Source organism: Nannospalax galili, unplaced genomic scaffold (assembly GCF_000622305.1).
Source record: "Nannospalax galili isolate Female #2095 unplaced genomic scaffold, S.galili_v1.0 scaffold185, whole genome shotgun sequence".
Lineage (NCBI taxonomy): Eukaryota > Metazoa > Chordata > Mammalia > Rodentia > Spalacidae > Nannospalax > Nannospalax galili.
In genome coordinates, this window is record NW_008355474.1 from 1,850,994 (window position 1) to 1,873,190 (window position 22,197).

Sequence of the window (22,197 nt, forward strand, 5' to 3'; positions counted from 1 at the left end):
CTTTTCAAAAAAAAAAAAAAAAAAAAAAAAAAAAAAAAAAAAAAAAGATGCTTTTCCCTACCACATCACCACCTTGTCTTAGAGCACCTACCCCTAGTTGGCTGAGAGAACACAAGCCTATTAATGACTACCTTTTCTTTTTTTCAATAAAAGTATTTCACAAACATGGAGATAAAATAAAATATAGAAAAATACATCCACCAATCCAGCTTCCCAGAGGCCACTGTCCAGTGCTTATTTTCAGGAACCATCCATACACAGGCATACTTATGACTAACACTTTTTATTTGGGACTAGGCCTCTTATATGCTGTGTGTATTCTACCACTGAGCTCTACCTCCCTCCATACCCCATGACTGACTTTTAAATGAATACAAATAAGAACATACTCCATTGTTCTGTAAGTCATTCTATTCAGCTAAGTAATACTGGCCAACCTTCCATATCAGCCTAAATACAGAGACCTACCACACTGACTTTTATAGCCATGTAGTATTCCACAGTATGAAATGACCCATTCATTCACTTCCATTTCTTTGCACACTTAAAAAGGGGTGATGCCGTGAGCATCTTGGTATATGCTTTTTTGTGAACCTTTATGAGTACACATAGAATAAGTTCCTAGTAGTACAATTTGTTTGTGACCAAATACATGCTCCTTTTACATTTTGACATTGCCACATTTCAGAAAATAATGTACAATTTACACTCTCCAATCAACAGGCACATCGTGGTAAGGAAACACAAAAATAGCAAGCCAGCAAGATTAGAGGCACCCAAGGAATCCACTGAGAATAGCATTACACTGGCCTGTTGTGTGTAGGGTGGCACCAGTGGTGTCCTCCTGTTCAGACCTGTAGAAGCTGGTGGCCCATGGGTGCCCTGAGTCATGGGAGAGTGGAACCCCCAGAGGAATTGAGAATGAAGGGCAGGCCGGTGTGGCTGGGGTCCTGCCTGAATGGTTTCCAGAAGCCATTGTTTCTGTCCTGTCTGGTCTCCTTGATTGGAGTTGATTCAGGATTTGAGGGGAAGAGGCTGTGCAGCAGGAGGTGTACAGCTCTCACCACAGGCATCCAGGAATGTGTCACAGGAAGGAGAGAAAGAGGAAGGGGGGAACCCATCCCTGGGACGTCAAGAACCCCTGACTAATGAATAGCGAATGTGCCCTTGAACCTCACTGGGCTTCAGTATTCTCAGGCACAGAACAAGAGCAGAGACACATCTGAGCCCAGCTGCACAAGGATCGCAGTGGTTCATCTCAGACACTTTGACAGGCCGAGCCTTTTCCCTGCATAGCTCTGATTTGCCTCCAGGCTCCCCTGGCAACAGCAGAGCAGCATGGCTCCAGGGTCCAGGCCCTGCCTGCTGTGAACAGGAGGAGGGAGGAAAAGGAGCACCAAGGGGAAGACAGCTGGGGAGAGGGCTTCGTTAATTCCTAGGAAGATGGAGTCCCTTCCTTTGGCAACTTCCCAGTGAGCTGTCCTGTCCTTTGAGGTGGAAATACCAGTGGTGAAGTCTCCATTTGCCAGGGGCCTGAGCAGAGTGTTCCATAGCACAACAGACCCAGAACAGGCCTGAAAAGGGTGTGGCCTGGGTAGAAATGATGCAGGAGATGTTAGGCTGGCCAGCAAGTCAAGGACAAAGGCCCACTGAAAGTGTTGGGGCATATTTCCCCTGGTCTCCTGCCAAGTCCCTGATGGCAGGATTGCACTTGATCCTGCAGTTTCAGGATTGGTGGTTACTGAGTCTTCCTTTCCTGCTCAGCTCTTCTGATTCTGAGAGAGCTTGGCTCTGTATTCCAATCCTGTGACCTTGGCAGGAGTCACTGTTCTTTCTCCATTTCCATAAAAGCTGTAAGAGTCTGGCCCATCACTTTCTTTCACAGGATAATCTAGAAGACAAGAGAAATAGTACATGAGAAGCTCTGTACTCTGGGGAGGCAGGTGTCCTATAAATCTCATTCAGGTATTATTAGGGCTGAAACTAGGCATTTTTGCTCCCTGGGGAAGGAGGGCAGTGGGCAGGGGAGGAGCTTCTTCAAGGTTGTTTCAGGACCTCCCCAGCAAGGGAGTCCTGAAACTGGGAAGTCAGGACTCATGACTATGGCCTTTGAAGCCTCTGGGTACAGGTGGGATTAGAAAATTTTAAAAAATGAGCCTACAATTTGAAGGTATTTTCTCTATATTATTTCTATGTCTTTGTATGATTTTAAGAAAGGTGTGATTATTCCTATTTATTATTGTTATTATTATTATTATTATTATTATTATTATTATTGATCTGAAGATAGAACCTCAGGTCTTGAGCATGCTAGGCAAGCTCTTTACCACTGAGCTACATCCTCCTTCCTTCCTCATTTCAGAAATAAGGAAACAGTAGCTCAGGGAGGTTATGCCCTGGCTTAAGGATACTCCAGTCATAAAAGGATCTTGGGTCCATGTCCTCTGGACTTCATGGACATATGCATTTCAGCAGTCTTCTGGCTGTCAGTGCTAGGGTGAGGGAACAGGCACTAAGAAGTGGTACCCTCAGGGATCACTCAGGATTTGGAACTTTTAAGTCTAAGGACCCTAGCCCAGGGAAAGACCCAAAGGCACTGCAAACCTTTCCTGAAGCCACTAGGACACTGTTCAGAGCATATTTGACTAGAAGAGAAGGTGAATCCAGACTCAGGTGGGAAGCACACCTAGCTAAGACATATGTTCTCTGGTCCAAGCCTTTGCTCCAGGACAGGCCCCTTCCCAGTCCCATGTCACAGGTCAGCAGTGAGGCAGACTTCTGTTTTTTTTGTTTTGTTTTGTTTGTTTGTTTTTGGTTTTTTTTTTTTTTTTTTTTTTTTTTTTTGCTGACCTGGAACTGTAGCCTCTGGATAAAGGTATCTCCCTGTCTCCCCAGGGAAGCTTGAAGGAGACAAAGCTGGCTGAGTTTCCTAAAAGTCAGAGAGCTGGAGGTAAGGTGACTGGCAGGTAACAAAGTAGAAAAAGTAAGAAGAATTCCAAAATTATAAAATGTAGGGGCTAAGAAACTGCAGACACCATCATATCCAGTGTTCCTTTTCCATGTCCAGAAAGGTAAGAGGCTTGCCCAAGACTAATCAGCAGGACAGCGGGCTAGGAGGCCAACTCTCTGACTGACAGGTAAGTGGGGCTGGTTTTCTTATGCCCCTGTTTCTTTACTGGGCTACCTTGTACCTTTCACTGAAAGGTAAAGATTTTGCCCAGTAAGGAAAAAAGAAAACTCAACAGAAGAAGCCACTGCCGTCAAAGTCACAAGTCCTTGATGGAGGGGGCTTCCAAAAGCCTGGGGCTGTGGACAGATGCTGCCTTAAGGCCAGAAGCTTTCTTCAGTGACAGAACATGAAGCAACCTCCAGCATCACACTCTCAGACAACAGGAACCATCAACCTCTCCTAGAGGAAGAAAGGGAGGCGTGAGGAGGTGGATCAGAAAGAGGATCACATGCTTCCCCTTGGCCCACAATACTTTTAAGAAGGGACACAAGGAGAGAGAGAGGTCCGGGAGAAGCTCATTCCTACAGAGACTGGGCAGGTTTGCAGTCAGCACAGAGCCTGGAACTCACAGCCCTCACTCAGATCAGACAGGGTACCCCATTCCAGGCAGACCTGACCCACTGAGAATGCAAAGGCTATCCTGGGTTCCAGCATCCTGCAATCTTGTCAGAAACTGCCCCAAGGATGGTTTGTATGCTTGCTGATGAACAGACACATATGTGATAGACCAGGGGGACACAAAGACAAATGGACTTATTTTGGCTCAGCTGTGCCCTCTTCAGTAGGCTGCTGGTTCTGGTCTATGTACCCAGGCTGTAGTGGTAATTAATACTCTCAGTATCACCACTGTCTCCATCCCCTGCAACCACAATCACATTGAATGACCTCAAGAAGCTAAACTACCTCTTACCTCTCCTGTACCTAGAGAAAAGAGAGGAGGGGAAAGTGCCCCTATGCAGCATTTCCTGTGTGCCTGGACCTGTTCACAGCAACTCCAAGGTAGCGGCTATTCTCACATCACAGATGAGGTTATAGAGGCTCCGGAACATTCAGGAATCCAATTGCTCACTGATCCAGGGTTAGGTGTTTACACATAGCTAGCCAAGGTTTTACCTACCTGGTGGATCAGAAGTCCCCAGAACTACTTGGGCGAGCATTCAGCAATCTTACCTGTTTCTAAACTCCCTGGGTTTCCTCAGAGGTGCTTAGTCTAACATGCGATGCATACTGTCTAGCACACTCAATTGTAGAACAAATCTCTTCCCCCTGACCAGCTCTGACAGCATTTCCTGGCTGACCAGGGGAATGACTACATGAAGCATACAGGTACTACTTCTAATTGGGATTGGAAGCCAGAGGATTTAGGGGCTGGAATAAGGTTGAGGGCAACTGCCAAACAATAAAGCCCTAGCTACACAGAAAGGACTGGAACACCTCAATCTTGAGAAGTTTCCTTCTGAGGAACAAAGAACAAGGTGATGCCCTGCTACATGCAGGGCCTGTGTCCCAGCTTCCACTGTGCACTACCCACTCTGGGGGAAGCCGCGCTTGGAATGTGATTCCCCAGCTTTGTCATGATACTTGGTGATGCTCCATTAGCAGAGTGTGACTCCTAAGATCCCCTGTCACCTCCTAAAGCCTCTGCCAGCCGGGCCTCCCAGCACCACACTGATCACCAGATTAAGGAGCTCAGAGCTACAGCTGAGGCAGCAGCTGAGGCAGCTAAGAGAGGGGTACGGTGGGGAGGGCAGTGGGCAGCTCCCCCAAGGCTCTGCCACCCTGCCTTTTTCCCACCCCATCTACAGGCACTTTGCTCACTGGGTCTGACTTCCGCTCTTCTTCACTAATCTTTGGACTATACCACCAGACTCCCCCTGAGTGGGGAAGCCCAGAGAAACAGGGGAGGGGGTTGGGAGATAGAGATGACAAGTGGGGAACTGGCTGGAGCAGTTCAATGAGGGGAGAAAGGCCCAGGTCCTCACCTGTTGGCCTCATAGTCACCTAAGACCAATCACAGAGCTCCTGTGGGTTTCTGGCCAGCTGCCTGCATCCCACCACATCTGAGAAGATAGAGGGAGTACTAGAGATGAGGGAGGCTGGCAAAAAAGAACAAAAGAAGGAACAGGGCATTTGGATGTTTTCTGAAAGACCTAAGCATTTCTGGATCCAAGGATACACAGTGATCAAGTTCCTGTCTTGTCTGTATGGGTTACTAAGCCAGTAAAGAATGGAATGATTGGCTTGGTTCATTTGTGACAAAAACTCAGCAGAAAGAAACTGGGAGTTTGGGCACATGACTTTTTTTAACTCAGTAATCCTAGGCTTGGCTCTTCAATAGCCCAGAGGCTATGACACAAGGCTAAAAGAAATGAGACCAGCAAAAAGCTTAGAGTCAGATTCCCAAACACTTACACTTAGATGAGAGAAGCAAGGCCACATCCCTGTCCCTCACTTCCTAGGATTCCTGTGGGGCTACAGAGGGGTAGACACTCTGAAGGCATAACTTGGGAAGTTGCTAGGAGACCTGGGTAAGCTTAGCCAGGCAGGTATCTAGTTCTTCTCAGTCCAGTTCCCCATCCCAGGGCCTGTAGGGGGCGACTAGGACATGCCCAGGGTCCCAACCAGCAGCTGTTCTCCCTCCAGCTCCTCCTGTGTGGCCATTTCCAAGCTCCCCTCTGCTGGGCTGGGGTCATGTCCCACCACTGTGGCATAAGGGCCAGAGAGAACTTGGGAGGGGACTCTGTGAGATCCTGGGAGACAGGCTCTGCCCACTCTTGATCCTCTAGCTGGTCTGAAAACACAAGCCTACACTTGGGTGTCAACAATAATCAAATCCTACCTTCTATATCCCTACCTCCACTCAGAATTCACTGGTCCCACTTTTGTCATTGTGTTAAATCAACACAAGCTTGCATTGAACACAATGCAGATTTTCTGAACTAGAGGGGAACCAAAAATTCCTGAAGTTCAATTCAGTCATCTAGGTACTGAGATCAGGAGTCAGGGAAACTTGTGCTGCCCAAGGTCACGTAGTAAGCCAGTGGCAGGGGCATGACTGTGCCTGTCTACCAGCCTATTACAAGGGCCTAAAAGGGGCTTCTCCACCATATCCCAGACAAGATCCTGTCCTGCTATGGACCACAGGGGTCTGGGGACAGAGGAGGCTGTAATGCGATAAGCAGACTGGCCATCTGGCTCTGGGATGGAGAAGAGCCCAGACTGGTCGCTTCTGCTGCCTGGTCTCAAGGGGCCCTATGTCACAAGAGACAGATTGCCAGATGGACAGACTGCTTAGGCCTAGGTCTGGGTAGAAGCCAATGTAGTCAGAGCTGACCAACTTTCAGGGGTAGGGGCAAGAGTAGAGGAGGGACAAAGAGCAAGGCCTGGCTCCCCACTGGACAGAGACAGAACAACAGGATGGGGAAGCAGGGATTCCCCATCCAGGGCCAGAGCCTACTCCCCAGGTAGGCCTAGCCCACCCCAGCGCAGGGCAGCTCCATAGCCTCCAGCCTGCTGACAGGCTACACAGGACCCCCTCCTGGGTAGGGGAAAGGCAAACACATCTCCCCTGGCACCTTCTCAGACATGCATGCAAAACTAATTAACATGGGGAGACATGCGAGCAGCCGGCCAGCTCCACACCCTTGAGTCCATGCAGACAAGGCGAGCCCTTGTCCGGGGGACCTGCACAAAGCTTTGTTGCTAATTTAGGCATCTGTCTCTGTCTGGTCTGGTCCTCCTGCCTGCACTGGGGTTTTTCCCAGCCCCTTGGACAATGCTGGGAACAGGCCCGCAGATCCCTTATTCAAATCACACGCGGGACAATGAGCTCATTGTGCAGCCCACAGAAAGGAGGATTGGGGGGGTAGTGTGTAAGGGGCAGGGGGAGTAGAGAAGGGTGGGGGTGTATGTGAAGAAAATAGGAAGCCAGTAAAGTGTTTACTAACATAGCCCCTGCAGCTGCCTTGGGCCCCTTACCCCTCCCTTGCTTGGCTAGGAGCTGGAGAGAAGTTTTGGGACTCAGAGGTGGGGGCCCCAGAATGGATGAAGGGCCTTGTGTCTACTAGCATAGCAGATACACACTTTGACTCTAGCCTTCGTTCTGGTGGTCTCTTCTTCCTTCAACAGCTACATCTTCGTGTGTAAGGGCAGGCTTTTTTTTTTTTTTTTAGAATGACTTGGGGGTTCTTTTTTTTTTTAACTCAGGTTTAGCCTAATGTGCAGCCTCAGGGGGGGGGTACTGGGGGCTGGGTGGGGGGGGTTTTCTTTCTTAACTCAGGTTTAGCCTAATGTGCAGACTCAGGGGAGAGGTACTGGTGGCTGTGTGGGGTGGGACCTGCTGTCCTGGCCATTGTCTTCAGGCAACATTTCATTTTCTCCTCCTTCCCAACTAATAAATTAGAGGGGTGGTGATCTGCGAAGGGACAGACTCCCCACGGACAGTGGCAGGCGGGAAGGCAACTCTGTGAGCTCTCAGCAGATGGGACTCACCCAGCCAGGCAACTGCTCACACTATACCTGGCCAGACACTTGAATGCATCCTTACTCAATGACCAACATGAAAAAGCCCTAGCAACCCTCTATCTGTATATGTATACAGGTACATATATACCAGCATCCTGATGCCCCTGAGGGGGAAAGCTGGGGCTTTGAAATATCTCCCTCTTATCAACACCGCTCCCAGTTCCTTGTTGCACTGGGCACGCCAAGACAGGCCGACATAAATAGACACACACAGCCTGACACTGACATGCAGACACAAAAAGAAACACACACACCCAGAGGCGGCTGTAGACATACACTGACAATGGTGTAATGAATGCTAGATGGCAAGTGCATTCAGTCAGAAGCTCCTGTGGCTGGCCGCCCAGACCTGGGGTGACCAAAAGGTTATGAAGTGTCTGGAGTCAGGACTCCAGCACCCTCCTTCCTGTACCTCCATCCAGTCTCCTAGGATGGCTATTGGCTACACAGGAGGGGAAGTAATATAACACTTCGCCATCTAGATAGAAGCAAATGCCTCTGAGACAGGAAAGTTTTCAACTGGTCTAGCCCTTGGTCAGGGATGGCTGAGCTAGCCCAGAGACTTTTCTTCTTTTATTAATAATGAAAAAAGGGTACTAAAAAGTCATTTTTTTCTCTTCTGTTTGTTTTTGTTTTGGTTTGTTTTTGGAGGCAGGATCTCATGTAGTACTAGCTGGCTTTGAACTCTTCATCTTCTGCCTCTGTCTCCCAAATAGATCATAGACATGAACCACTACACCTGGCCTTCAAAAGTCATCTTAATTGTCCTGTATCTCAAGACAGCATGTCCTGAAGTTGGGGCAAAGTGGAACTTTGCTAGGGTAGCTTTCTCTTTCAGTACAATGTCAGATGGCAGCTCCCTACTGTTAAAATAATTCTAAAAAGAGCACCAAAGGATGAAAAGGAACATAAATGGTTAATATGTGCTTCTGGGGATTCCTCTCTACCATCCTACTGATGGAAAAGTATGAGTTTGAACCAAATGAATAGCCAATATTTCACTGTTCTTGACCAACAAAAAAGAAATTTCATATGGGTCAACCTAGCAAGCAACAGTCTCCATAAGAGGGTAACATTACTTTTTATTTTATTCTATTTTGAGCGGACTTATTAGTTGCCCAAACTGACCATGAACTCTTGGGTTCTAGCATTCCTCCTGCCTCAGTCACTGGAACAGTTAGGGCCTGAAGATATATGTCCCCACACCTGGCTTCCCCATTTCAATGTCTTACTCAAAATGGGCTGTGCTTTTTTTTTCCAAAGAAGAAAAAAAAATAATAGTAATCTGAGGCTGAAATCTTCCTTGGACCTTCCATCTATAACCACATCAATATACCATGAAGAAAGGTTGAACAGCTGCTAAGAACTGTGAATGCACACATGACAGCCTGTGTTGGAATGGGACCCACCTTTTTATTCTTGTCACCAGAATTCTTTCTCTTTCGCTTCTTCTGACCCTGGAGCATGTCCTGGAAGAAAGATAAGGCACATGAGAGGGAGAACAGAAGGCAGATAGGACAACTGTGTACCTGCTTCTCCAGCATCTGTGTGCCACTCTGCCCTGGAAGAAGCATTGCCCAGCAGCCTGAAGCATGTGCTGTTAACTGGTTTTCATATGTAAACCCAAGGCAAGTCTCTGTGCATGTGACATTAACTCAGTAAACTTCCTCCAAGACAGCTAAGCAAGGGAAACAAGGGAGCCAAGACCACCCAGGGCAGGGGAGACCCACTTGCTTTTTGTGTCTGAACAACCCCTTGCCCTGTTGTTCATCATACAGAATTCAGAGTACATTCTGTCTTTCTGGGAAAGCACCCTCACTGGCCACTGGGGTTTCCCAAGTGAAAAACACAAATTTCAGAAACAGTCCAGCACGGCTTGTCTCACCAGCTGCTTCTCATTTGTCACAGAAGAAAGCCTATCTCATGTATGTTTATCTTGCCCATCAGCCACAGCTAGACAGGCCATAATTAAGCCAAGGGCAGGACACTTCCCTTCATGGTCTTCTGGTGACCAAGGACCTGGGGTTTCATTCAAAGATTTAGAACCACTTTTCATGCAGCCAGGAATGGCACCATCCCTCCTATATGCTTGACAATCACCCTATAAGATCTAAGAGTTTTATCTTATTGATACATACACATCAACTTCAATAAGTTCACCAGAGTAGTAGTAACAAGAAGAAGCCTATTTTCCCTTATGTTATTGGAAGGCAAGCAGCAGAAAAAGCCCACAATCGGAGATACAGGACTGATGCATTTGCAGGGCTGGGTCACAACCCGGCTGTGTGGAGAGAAGGTAGCCAAGTGCTCATCACTGCTAACTTACATGGAAGCCCATCTGCCAGGAACTCAGGGTCCAATATGAGGCGAACCAGGGTAGAATTCTGAACTTGGAACTCCAAACAAGCTTCTGACTTCTTCTAAGGAGGAGAAAACTATCCATTAATTCCTCTAAGCATAATTTATTATTATTTAATTGCATTTAAGATGTTTACTACTAGTCTCATACATACATCTCAAGTTATTGATATTCTGATTCTTTTTTTTTTTTCTTTTGGTCTTTGTGAGACAGCTAGCCTGAAACTCACTAGGTAGACCAGGCTGGCCTCAAACTCACAGAGATCCGCCTGCCTCTGCCTCTTGAGGGCTGGGATTAAAGGCATGCACCACCATGCTCAGCTTTCTGATTCTTTTTTTAAGTATTTACTTTATTTAAATGGGGTGGTGTGTGTGTGTGTGTGTGTGTGTGTGTGTGTGTGTGTGTCCCTGTGAGTGTAGGCTTCTGCAGAGGCCAGAGGAATGTGTTGGATCACCTAGAACTAAAGGTAGTTGTAAGCTGCCTGATGTGGGTGCTGGGAAACAAACTTGGATCCTCTGCTACAGCAGTACATGCTCTTTAGAGCTAAGCCATCTCTCAAGCCTCACCCCCTTTTTTGATATAGGGTCTTCCTGTAGCTCCAGCTGGCCTGGAATGTATTATGTACACCAGGTTGGCCTTGGTCTCACAGAGATTCACCTGCCTCCCCGCTCCCAAGTGCTGGAATTTAAGGTGTGTGCCACAACACCTGGCTCCAGTATTCTGATTCTTTTTTTCAATAGGACAAACATATCTTTATTTATTTTTTAAATTTTTTTAAAAAATTATTTTTATTTTATGTGTATGCGTGTATTACCTGAATGTAGGTAAGTGCACCCATGTAATGCAATGCCCGTGGAGGTCAGAAGAGGTAGTTGGATCCTCTGGAACTGGAGTTATGGACAGTTGTTAGCTGCCATGTGGGTCCTGGGATTCGAATCCAGGTTTTTTGCAAGAACAACCAGTGTTCTTAACCGCTGAGCCATCTCTCCAGGCCCTATTATTATTTTTTTATTATTATTTTATGTGTATGTGTGTGTTGCCTGCATGTAGGTAAGTGCACCCATGTAATGCAATGCCCGTGGAGGTCAGAAGAGGTAGTTGGATCCTCTGGAACTGGAGTTATGGACAGTTGTTAGCTGCCATGTGGGTCCTGGGATTCGAATCCAGGTTTTTTGCAAGAACAACCAGTGTTCTTAACCTCTGAGCCATCTCTCCAGCCCCCAATATTCTGATTCTTAAGATCCAAGTTGTTTTAAATGGAGAAAGGGAAACTACAGAACTAGTGGGATGTAGAGAATTAAAGTTCTGGCAGAAACTAAATGACAGCTGATGGTCACCATGGACAAAGAATGAAATAGCCTCTGACTGTTTTCCCAGGTTCTTGAAGAATGGCAAGGAATAGGAAAGGCAAGAAACTGCAAACTGACAGTAACTGTCAATACCCCCAAGCCTGCTAACTCAGCACTCCCTGCCCTCAACCTGACCTTCCTGTTGTGAATGAATACATGAAATTTCATATTACACAAGCCAAAGGGCTGGGCAGAGAGCTGTGGTTTCCTCCTCTGTGTCCCTAAGGCCTTGCTTGACACATAATGTGCAGTCAATAAATGTTGAATGAATAAATGAGTGTGGTAGAAAAATAATGTGGCATGGGAAGATATCCAATTCCTGAGCTCTGTGATTCTCTTGCAAACTCAGAAATGGCTCTATGAACTGCTAGAGTCAAAGCCAACTGCCACGAGGTGACAGGCACAGAGTGGGTGTGCCTGCTCAGCTCCAGCTGGCCTGGGTGGCACAGGGCCTGGCGGCTTCCATTCCCACCCATCTTGCACCCATGGTGGCCAGACCAGTTCTCTTCATTGGCTCCTCACCTTGTCGTTTTCAGCTTCTACCATCTGCCCTGATGTTCTGTACCTAAATCCCAAGCCTGTCCAACAATACTCCTCCCTACCTCCTTCCATCCCTACCTCTGAACCTCTGTTCATGGAATATTCTCCTCTAACTTGGATGTTCTATTCTGCCCTCTTAATGGCCCAAAAGACCTGTTTATGTGCAGGAGCCTTCTCTGAGGCTTCTGTCTCCAGACAAATTCCTCTTCCCTTAACTGCCTGGACCTAAGTTAAACCATATATCCTTGAATGTGTGCCTGCTAAGACTGCACAAACTATCCCCTAGAACCTCACTAGGGTTCTCCCTGCACTGCAGAGCTTACAGATGGTCAGTAAACACAATGACTTATTGCAGGGTAACTGATAGAGAACTAAGTTTGGTTCTTTGCTTGCCACCTTCCAGGGATTTCACTCATGACAAATGTGTGACACAACATCAAGATGGGGATGCATACTGATATTGTGTGTCTCTCCCTCACTCCTCTCTCTCTTTTTCCTTTCTTTCTCAGACCTAGGTATTGAACTTAGGGCCACTGTATTTCTTGAAAGCTATCCCCGGTTTCATGGATAAGAATAGTAGCTTAGAGAGAAGGAAGCAGCATGTCCATAGTTTCTGAACTAGATCAGAGAGTCCCTAGAATCCGGATCCCAGTGAGGCTTATTGCTTCTCTCTTACTGCTATGATCTTAGATTCTGTGGTCCAACAATAGAGGGAGACACATGGATATAGGGGCCAGCAAGATGGCTCAGTAAGTAAAGATGTTTGCCATCAAACCTGACAACCTGAGTTTGATCACCAGGACCCATGTGGTGGAAGGAGAGAACCAACTCCTAGAAGTTGTCCTCTGACCTTCACATGCACTCTGTCACAAACCCACATGGACAAATAATTAAACATAAATGTAAATATATATTTAAATAAAATTTGATACAGGAAGGTTGCAGACCACTAAGAATGGGCTAAGATCTCTCTCTCTTTACTTCTCCATAACACTTACCAAGGAAATGACACCCTCAGAAGTGATGGCCACTTTCCTGACCAGCAGGTAGTATGCTACCAAACTAGCAGACAGAAGAAAGTCTGACATTCTTTGCTTAAGAAAACAAGATTGGACAGAGGACACAGACTCTGTCCCTCCTCCATAGGACTGTGAGTACTGCTGCTAGTAGGAGCATAACTCAAGACCCACACTCACCCTGAGCAGCCAGTCTCTTACAACTGTGGGGGGCTGCTTGTACTGGGCCACCCTGATTTTACAGACTGAAGCACAGCAAGGCTTTGGCTGATGGACAATATCAAGACAAGTCAGGATCAGATGAGATGCTTCCTACCCTCCAATTCCTTACTGAGACTCCTGGGGGCCTGGCACTGAGCTCTTCCATCTGGATTCTTCAGCTGTGTTGCCAGGTTAAAGAAGGAGATGCTACAGAAACAGCCTCTAGCAACCCAAATGAACTCATATTGCTTCCCAAGCCCCAGCTGATTCCTGATAAGACAAGGATCCTATGACAACTAGGATAGCTTTCCTAAGAACTATAGCTCCTGAGACATACCAAGGCAATGCCCCAAATGGCACTTAGCTAAGAAAAGGATAGGCCCTGGGTTACACACTTACCCCTTTGAGCCAGGCCTCAAAGGAGATATGGCATACAAAGTGATAGCACAGAACTTGGCACAGTGCATGTGCTCAGTAAATGGTTTGTGCTACTATCACCATGACTCAGTATGATTCCAGTCCCTATCTTCTAGGTTCAAGTGAGGAGCTGCTTTTTAGATACCTCCAAGGTACTGAAGCTGGAAGGCCCTTAACCCAGTCCAGGGTTTTCCAGGCAAGAAACCAGAATTTCTGAAAGGTGTCAGGGCTAGAAGCAAGGCTGGCCCCACAGCCTAGGGTCCTCCAAGGTCAGAAGTCTGAGCAGGGCCTCTGCCCCTTGATAGCAGGATGAGCCCCGTGCCTCCCCAGGGGGGAAAAAATCTCTCTGGAGACCAGAGGCCTGGCAGGAAGCCAGAGCAGGATCCTCTCCAAGATGAAGCTGGCTTTGAGCCAAGGTGCATCCCAGAAGCTCCAGCTTGTACAGTGGTAAAGGCTGAGAGGAGGAAGGGCAGCCAGGAGATGGGCAGCTCCCAGTCCTCTTCCCACCAAAGGAACCTGGCCAAAAGCGAGTTTGATACAAACTCAGGACATACAGCTGCCTTTCTTGTTCTGTGGTTTCCACACATCTGGGAGAGTATGAAATCACTACTGGAGAAATGGGTCCCATTCCTGGGACAAATGTTCTGTCAACTCAAGCTATGCCCATACAAACCTGCTGGGGCATTGCTGACTTCATCCAAAGGCTCTTTCTGGATTACTTCTACCATAAATGCTAAAAAATTCAATGTTGCCTGTAGACTCAGGTCACAATTTCCACCTCCAAAGACTGAGGGGTAATCCCAATTTAACAGGCTCTCCCAGGCTATCCTTAAAGCCCTTTCAGGCCCTGAGACTTTTTACCTGTTTTTTTCCACTGAACTATGCATAGACTACTCTGTGGTTAGAGGCCTCTTAGGTGAGATCAAGACAATCAGTTATCAAGTGTCAGGTCTGTAAGAGGTCTCCATTTTCTAGTTTAGAATAGCCACATCTAGCAGAAATGTAAGGGGAGGTCCCTATATAATTTATTTTGACATAGGGTCCCCCTGTTGCCCCAGCTGGCGTGGAACTCCCTTGTAGACCAGGCTGGCCTCAAACTCACAGAGATCCACCTGCTTCTGCCTCCAAAGTGCTGGGATTAAAAGCCTATGATGCCACACCCAGCTCCTTATATTATCTTAAATGTTCTAGAAGCATCATGAACAAGACAGAAGAGCAGGTCATTTTAATAATGTAATTTATATAACCAGACACTATCCTTTATGAGATCAATACTATTCATGTCTGTTCGGTAGCATACTAGATAGGATAGAACAGTTCTTGATTCTAGCAGCCTGTCCCCATTTTCAGATAAGGATATGGCTTGAATATCTATGAAGAAGGCACTAGGGTAGAAGGGAAAGCCCCAGACTCCATTCCTACAGCTGGGCCTACCAGCCTTCCTTTTCAGATTCCAGATGCATAACCATGGCCTATTAGATGATGACTGTATGATCAATCAAGTGTAGGGAGAGTACAGCATAAACCTATTTGAAATAGACAACCCAAAAAGGATTAGAAATAGATATATTTGATGATTCAAGGCTGAGGAACAAAAACAACAGAAAGGAACTGGAGGGAGGCTCTAGGAGACCTCTGTGCCAGACCCTAGATTGTTGAGGACCTCCATTTGTACCATCCTGCTTAGAGCCACCTGGCTCCCATGTCAATATCCAAGCTCCAGCATAGGGTCTGGTGAATTTTCCACCACGTCTTCCTAGAAGAACTACCCACAAAAGCTCCTCTCTGCTTTAGAAGGCAAGAACAAGTCGTGCATTTACCCACTGCCTCTAGTCTTCTTACTCTGAGTCGCCATGCCAACACACAGTCATAATTACCAAGGAACGCGTCAATAGTGGCAGCATTGACAAAGACACTATATCAGGGCCTGTGAGCTAAGCAAGGTCAGGCTCCTCACAGCCCCCCAGCTTCCTGCCCACTTCCTTTATTCCATCAGCTCCATCTCTTTCCCTTCATTCTTTCTCTCCCACCCAGATGGTCTCCGATTTTATTTTCTCTGCAGAGAAAGGAACTATAGCTCAGTGTATAAAACACTTTTTATAGCAATTAGAAGACAGGTTCCCTTTGAGTCCTGATTTTTAACTTGTGGGAAAACGTCACTTTAACAACCAAGCTTCAGGGGTTTTTGCTGTGAATGGGGGAGAACATTTCTGGACATTGCCTATTCAGCAAGGGAGTACCTGCATTTAATTTGCCTTCTAAATTCAGAGGCTGATAAAGTGTCATCTAGTCATCTCCAAAACGGTCTTTATGATCAACAGCAGAGGTATCAGAAGCTCAAGAAAACAAAGGAAGGTTCAGATCAGAGAGTGAGTTAGTTCTAATGCCTGGGAACTGCAGGGCTATGTCCGCCCCCCGCCCCAGAAGAGTGAAAATCTCAGAAAAGGAGCTAGGAGCAGAAGAATGGTGGCCTCTAGCAGATTATGAAAAGATGAGCGGGATGGACGAGAACTATCAGGCTAAATGACAAGCATCCTGAGGCCTCCAGTGAGAAACAGGACATGCACCCATTTAAAATGAGAGGTCAGAAAAAGAAGGCAGACAGCCATCACTGGAGCCCTACACAAGAGCGCCCCAATTTCAGAACACCCAGTGCACCAACATCTGAACTTACAAAGGAGATAAATTGGAGGCTGATGATTAGCATCACAAAATGATTATTCCCTTTGTAAAAGGCTTCACTGCAGGACTGCTTTAAATAGTGCATTTAAACCATGATCTGATTTGCTAAATTCGATTTATACACATCTACTGCCTAAGCTGGCGTGCGGCTGTATTTACATGTCTTCCCTTGGCATAGAGGAGGGGAGAAGCCAGCCATTATTTGGGGCCTTTAATCCTTGTAGATAGTAACTAATCTGGGGAGCTGAACCCTGTTTTCTTCTGCAGCTGGGGCTTTAGCTGCAAACTGGTCCCAGTTCTGCTGCTTTGCCCATGACCCTGCTCAAAGACAAAACAGGATTGGGACCAGATGTGTTGGAGTTTTCTGGAAATAGGAGCTCCCTACCAAGAAGCACCCCCCCCCCACGCCACATTCAGGGGTGATGCTTCTTTGATACAGATTTCCAGGGAATTTGGTCTGTAACAGGGCCACTGAACTATTTTGCACCTACAGTCATCAGGCCAAGGATTCAAAGCCTACATTTTGGAGGCCACTGAAATTTACTAACCTGAGCTCCAATCTGTAATTTGTACTTAAGCTATGAGAATCAAACCTGGGCAAGGAAAAGAGGCTAGCTCTCTACCAAAGGAAGATAAAAAATAGGTCTGCCAGGTCTCATAGCACAATGAGGAAACCTTCCTTGGTTTACCTAAAGGGATTTGTTGATCTTATTGACAACAAGGTCCCCTGAAAGACAAATGACACTTTCCTGTGAGATCCAGTACTATGTGACAAGGCAGGTAGGAATTAGACCTCATCCTAAAGGAGACATCTACTGCTCAGCTCATACCATTTGCTGAGAGAAGAGATATTAATAGGCTCAGGAGTTTACCCCTAAAAAACAAAGTACCCCGAGAAAATTGAAGTCAGGGCCTCTACCTCCACCTTCATCTCAGTACCAGAGGTTTAATTTCAGGTCTCACCAAATATTTACAGATATACCCATAATAAATCCATCTCAGCACTGGGAACCATGGGAAAGAGGCAGCACCCAATTCTAAGAACTTTATAGTAGGAATGAGAGGTTGTTAGGCCACAATTAAATTATCTCCCTGTTGAGAAGTCCACTAAAGCCTAGATACAAGACAATGGGGGCTGGACTGGGAGTCAGGATTCCTGGTCCCAGTCCTTGCTCTACTAACTTAATGACCCTGAGGAAAATCACTGAAGTTCTTTGAGTTCAGTTCCCCATCTGTGACAAACGCAAGTAACCTACATATTCACCATGCTTCATACGTACTTTTCCAGTACTAGGTATTGAACCACTAGTACTAGGCAAGAGCTCTATCACTGCGCTACATCCCCAGGCCATAAACCTTTAAATTTTATATAAATTATATGTAAAAGAAAAAAGTTTATCTCTAGCAAAACCTGATGAACTTCCTTTTTGAGCAAGGTTATAAAGCCATCATGTTTTCTTTGTCTTGGCTGCCAGGAAGCTCAACAGTCAATCATAAATTCTATTTTAGGTCAGGGCTTCAGGGTAGAGACTGAGGTATGGCAAGAGATCCCTCAAACGTGAGGTAGAAATGAGTAGGACTTGGGTTCAGGAAAGGTGTTTGTTTGAAAGAGATCAGACGAAATAAATCTTTGTGTTTGCATTTATGTGTGTGCACTTGAAGAGACTAAAGAACCAAGGCTTCAGGCTAACATCGCTCAGTCTACACACTACCTGTGGCAAAAGTCATCAAAAGGAAATCATCACCCTATCTATTTGGGGAGATCCAAATTCACGTGAAGTGCTTAGACCTGGCACACAGCAGAATTCAGTGAACACAAACTGATAACTCAAGTTTCTTGGTGACCCTGTACACAACAGGTGTAGGATCTGTTTTAGAGCACCCATGACTCTAGGAGGGCAGCTAGATTGTGCTTATTCACCCACATGGAATAGAAGCACAGGGGGCAGAAAACCAGTTCTGACTCAGGCTAACTAATAAGGTGGAGAGAGCAAGCCCAGGGATGCTGTTTCATGACTCCAGCCCTCCACCTCCATCCTCAGTCTGACTCACAGCCCAGCCTGGATGGTGAGAATGGGGTCTCTGGATCTGTCCTCAGCCCCAACCACATCCTTACAAAGAGACCCTCACTCAGCGTCGAGGGGGCCCTAAGCTTTCCCATGACCTCAAAGATGACACCAAGGCCCATCTCAGGTTCAAGAAAACGCAGGCGCTTTCCCACACATCTCTACCATTGCTTGGAAACAACTCTCCAAGGGCTCTCGGTTCCAAACTAAAACGCAGCCGTTGTTCTTTGGCTGGGCCTGCACCTCAGCCAGGCGGCAGGGGAAGCTGTTGCCTCTCGCCTCCTAGGCCGCTTTCTCGGAGACAGGGCCGCAGTGGGCCCGTTTGGCCTCGGCTCACAGATGCCTGGGAGACAGCGAATACCTGTGGAGTCGCGCGGCAAGCGGCTTCAGGGACGCCTCCGCGCGGGACCGCTGGCTGCGCGCGCCGCTTCCGTGGGCTGCGGGTCCGGGTGGCGCGAGGGGAGGCTCAGCAGCCTCTGCGACGCCCCGACCTACCTCAGGCCCACGCAGCCATCTTGCTGCCTCTGGTTCGCTCTCAAAATGGCCTCCCGGAGCCGCAGCGCAAAGGCGAGGGGAAGCCGCCCGGCCTCCTGCTCTCCTCTTGTCTGGGTGGGCCCGCCAGCCCCGGCCGTCCAGAGTGCCGGCCGGACGCGGTAGCCTCGCCGCCGGCGTTCAAAACAGGCTCGCGCACTTCGAAGGCCTGCGAACACCACGTGTGAGTGCGGATCCGACATCTCCGCCTCGGATACAGCCAAGCCCGGCACTCCCGCTTCCGCAGCCGGGAGAGGGAGGTCTCCGGGCTCAGTCTCCGCAGTGCGGTCAGCCGGACCCCGGGCAGGTGGGAGGTGGCAGCGCCTTTCCCGGCTCCCGCTGGGCCCCGGTCGGGGAGAGCCAGTGTCCCTGAAGCCAGCTCGGCTCGGCCGACCGAGCATTCCACACCCAGGTCTGCGGGATGGCATTGCAAAGCACAAGTAGTATTATTAAGGCCATCTCACAGTTGGGGATGACACTGGATCCCGGCCTGGGGGAGGAGGGGTGCCTTTCAGATGATCCAGGTGAAGAACAGTCGCCTAACCAACGTGATGCAAGAATCTTCCTACGTCCCAAGTAGTCTGCCCGTCGGCTTTCTGAGATCCTGCGAAGTGGGGTAGGGGCGCAGACAGCGGGGTCCTCCTTGCCGACCCCAGCTCTGGCCACTCACCTCTCCTGTGCTGATTTCTCCTTGGAGCAGGTGCGGACGGCGATTTTGAGCCGGGGTAGGGAGCGCAGGCGGAAACCACCGGAGGCTGGGGTACCTGCAGGAGGGCAGCTGTAATAAGGAGCAGAGACGTCAGCACCCTGGAAACACCGCCCGATTTTGAAGCCTCAGTGTTTCATGGCATTAGCCTGGAAGTGGGGACCTGTAAGTCCTCCAGGAGGAGAATCCTGATCCCCCTTTTCAGCCTCAACCACGCCTGCCCAGGACGGGGGTGGGGGGTGGGGGGAGTTGGGACCAGACACCAGGGTGGAGTATCTGGAGCCTCCATGGGTGCGGCTGTGGGTTCCCTCTGGGAATGCAGGCCCAGGAGGCGGGACGCCTGGATGCGCATCGAAGAAAGCCTGCCCTCAACCACATCCAAGTCACAGCCCTGGCTTTCTACAAAGGTACCATTAGTGAGTCATGTCATGAGACTTGGACTCCAGGCAGTTTTCGGTTTTCCGAAATGGACAGTTAGGTACAGAGCTAACAAGGAGCTCCTGGCGGTGCCACCTTGGCTTTCAGCCCTAGCCTTCCTTGCTAGGCAAGCCAATGCTGCGGATCCTATCCGAATCCACTTACTTCAAATCTCTAAGCCAGCCAAGCTTAGAATTTATATGTCTCTCCCAAAAACTAGGGGTTCTCTGAGGTTCTGATTTTCTGTTTGGACTCAGAGGGTATGGTACTAGATGGGGGAGGTAGGTAGCCCGGTGGGCCCTTCCGTGATGCTTGGACATCTATTGGGGTTTTCATTCTTTCTTTACCAGGTGGAGATTTGAACTTCAGACCCAGATATCTGTGCACCCCCTGCCACTTGACCACTGTCTATTGTGTGCCAGGCACTTTATTTGTATCTTTTACTTTTTTTTTTTTGTAGTTTTTGAGATGGGGGTGGGGAGGGTGGGGGGAGTGTCTCCCTGTAGCCCCAGCTGGCCTGGAACTCACTATGTAGACCAGGCAGACCTTGAACTCACAGAGATCCGCCTGCCTCTGCCTCCCCAGTGCTGGGACCAAAGGTGTGGGCCACCACACTGGCTTTTTTGTATCTTTTACTTAATTCTAACTGACCCCTGGAGATATAGGTACTGTTGTCCTCATTTCACCCAGAGAGGTGAATGTGACACTTGAGTTGGAAAGGGCAAAGTCCAGGAAAGACTCCTGCCTCACAAGTGGACACAGTTCCTTCCCCCATCTGCTCAGCTTTTCTAAAATTTGGAATGTGCACTTTTTTAACCTGGTGGATGGTTCTGGGTCTTTTACCCTAGTGCTTCAAAGCAGGAATTATCACCCCAAGAGCAGAAAAGGCCACACAAGCAAGCCAACCCAGGGAATTTCTGCAGCCTTGCCAGGCTCCACTCTTCTTTAGTGTAGGTTCAAAACTTTGAGGGAACCTAGAGAAGCCCCACACTGTCCAATAATCCATGCAGTCTATACTGGTATCATTATCAGGGAAATCCAAACAGGAGAGAATGAGATGCATTGGCATCAGCGCTTGATATTCTTGTACACAGCCCCAAGTGGACCTGAGGGGATCTGGGAACTGAAAAGAGCATTCCTGGAACTGCCCTTCTCTACTTGCCAGCATTTTCAAGCAAGTAGCTTTCCCAAGCTCCATTCTGAGGTACTTTTTCTTTAAATGACATGATTGTGATGTTAATGCCTCCCCCCATGAAACCTTTCATAAGAGACAAAAAAAATTGTATCTGCTGAACCTGGGATTAAATATTTAAAATGAAAAAAAAAAAAGCTTTTTCAGCTGAGGGTAAAGGATATATGACCCTCACCCGAGGCTTCCTGGACAGCAAAGATGACAGCTGTAGGGTGAAAGATGAGTGGGTATGACCAGACTAGATTTGAGAGACATCACTGATATCAAGAATAAGGGTAATAATGAGAAGGGATTAGAGCCACACTTTCCAGAAGGAAGAAGTCTTACTGAAGAATCCCAGATGGATGGAGTACCACCAGCCTACCCTGGAGGATGGCAGTGGTACCCAAACTTCATCTAGCTTATAATGCAACTCTACCTCAACAAGAGGGAGAAGACCTGAGAACACCACCCTGCGCATTTCTACAACATAAAGAACAGAGATTTGACCTAAGCCAGAAGAAAGCAGTTCTCACAGTACCTCTAATTCATGGAGGAACAGAAACTAGGTTGCAAGCTGGGGTGGGGGCAGTGAGGCTGACCAGTAAGGGGCTCTAGTGCATGCACAGATGGAAGCTGAAGAGAAGGTCTAATTAGCACAAAGCCAGCACCTTCCATTAATAGCTCACCACCAGCTCCTGGATGCCGCTGAAGGCAGTCAAGTTGGAATGTGTGAGGCTCACCTGTCCCCAGCTCATTAACGGACCTAGGGTGAGAACAGGGCTCTCCTGTGGGAGGACCAGCCCAAACCAGCCCTCTACCCCCAATCTAATTACAGGTCTGACTTCTAGGCCCATCTGGGGGAAAGTGTTTAACGTAAGTCCAATATTCCTGGACACACACTCAGCCAGGCCTCCAAGGACAGTGTCCTCCCACCAAACTTGAAATAAGTGTTGGCATACATTCCATTTCTATGAAACCCTAGATAGGTAAAACAGACAGTAAGAGACCCCAAAAAGCTGGGGAGGGGGTTGTCGGTGGTGTGGGACAGCCAGACTGGGAAGAAGCAGGAGATAAGTTTCTAAAGACTGGGATGTGCTATCTTGGGTGTAAATGTGTTTGTCAGAACCATAGAACTGTACTTCTAGATGATAATCATGCCTTTAGGAATATTATCTATCTATCTATCTATCTATCTATATATATAT

The 22,197-nt window shown here is 47.8% G+C and overlaps 1 protein-coding gene across 7 annotated transcripts in view; it reads right to left on the reverse strand.

Moving 5' to 3' along the window:
• Nucleotides 1-591: 591 nt before the first annotated feature.
• The window catches only part of LOC103749912, a 34,976-nt gene continuing 13,370 nt past the window's right edge, over nt 592-22,197 (reverse strand). For 3 of the 7 annotated variants that reach the window (XM_008852821.1, XM_008852820.1, XM_008852822.1), the window contains exons 2-5: nt 18,660-19,473; nt 9,861-9,954; nt 8,944-9,003; nt 4,271-5,106 (exon numbers count right to left, since the gene is read on the reverse strand). In XM_008852821.1, coding sequence (XP_008851043.1) covers nt 5,008-5,106; nt 8,944-9,003; nt 9,861-9,954; nt 18,660-19,123 — 717 coding nt within the window. In that variant the 5' untranslated portion in view covers nt 19,124-19,473 and the 3' untranslated portion in view covers nt 4,271-5,007. Of the gene's footprint in view, nt 1,892-4,270; nt 5,107-8,943; nt 9,004-9,860; nt 9,955-18,659; nt 20,283-22,197 lie in introns of those variants that run through there. The other 4 variants (XM_008852819.3, XM_008852824.3, XM_029555969.1 and 1 more) reach the window with 4 other exon arrangements.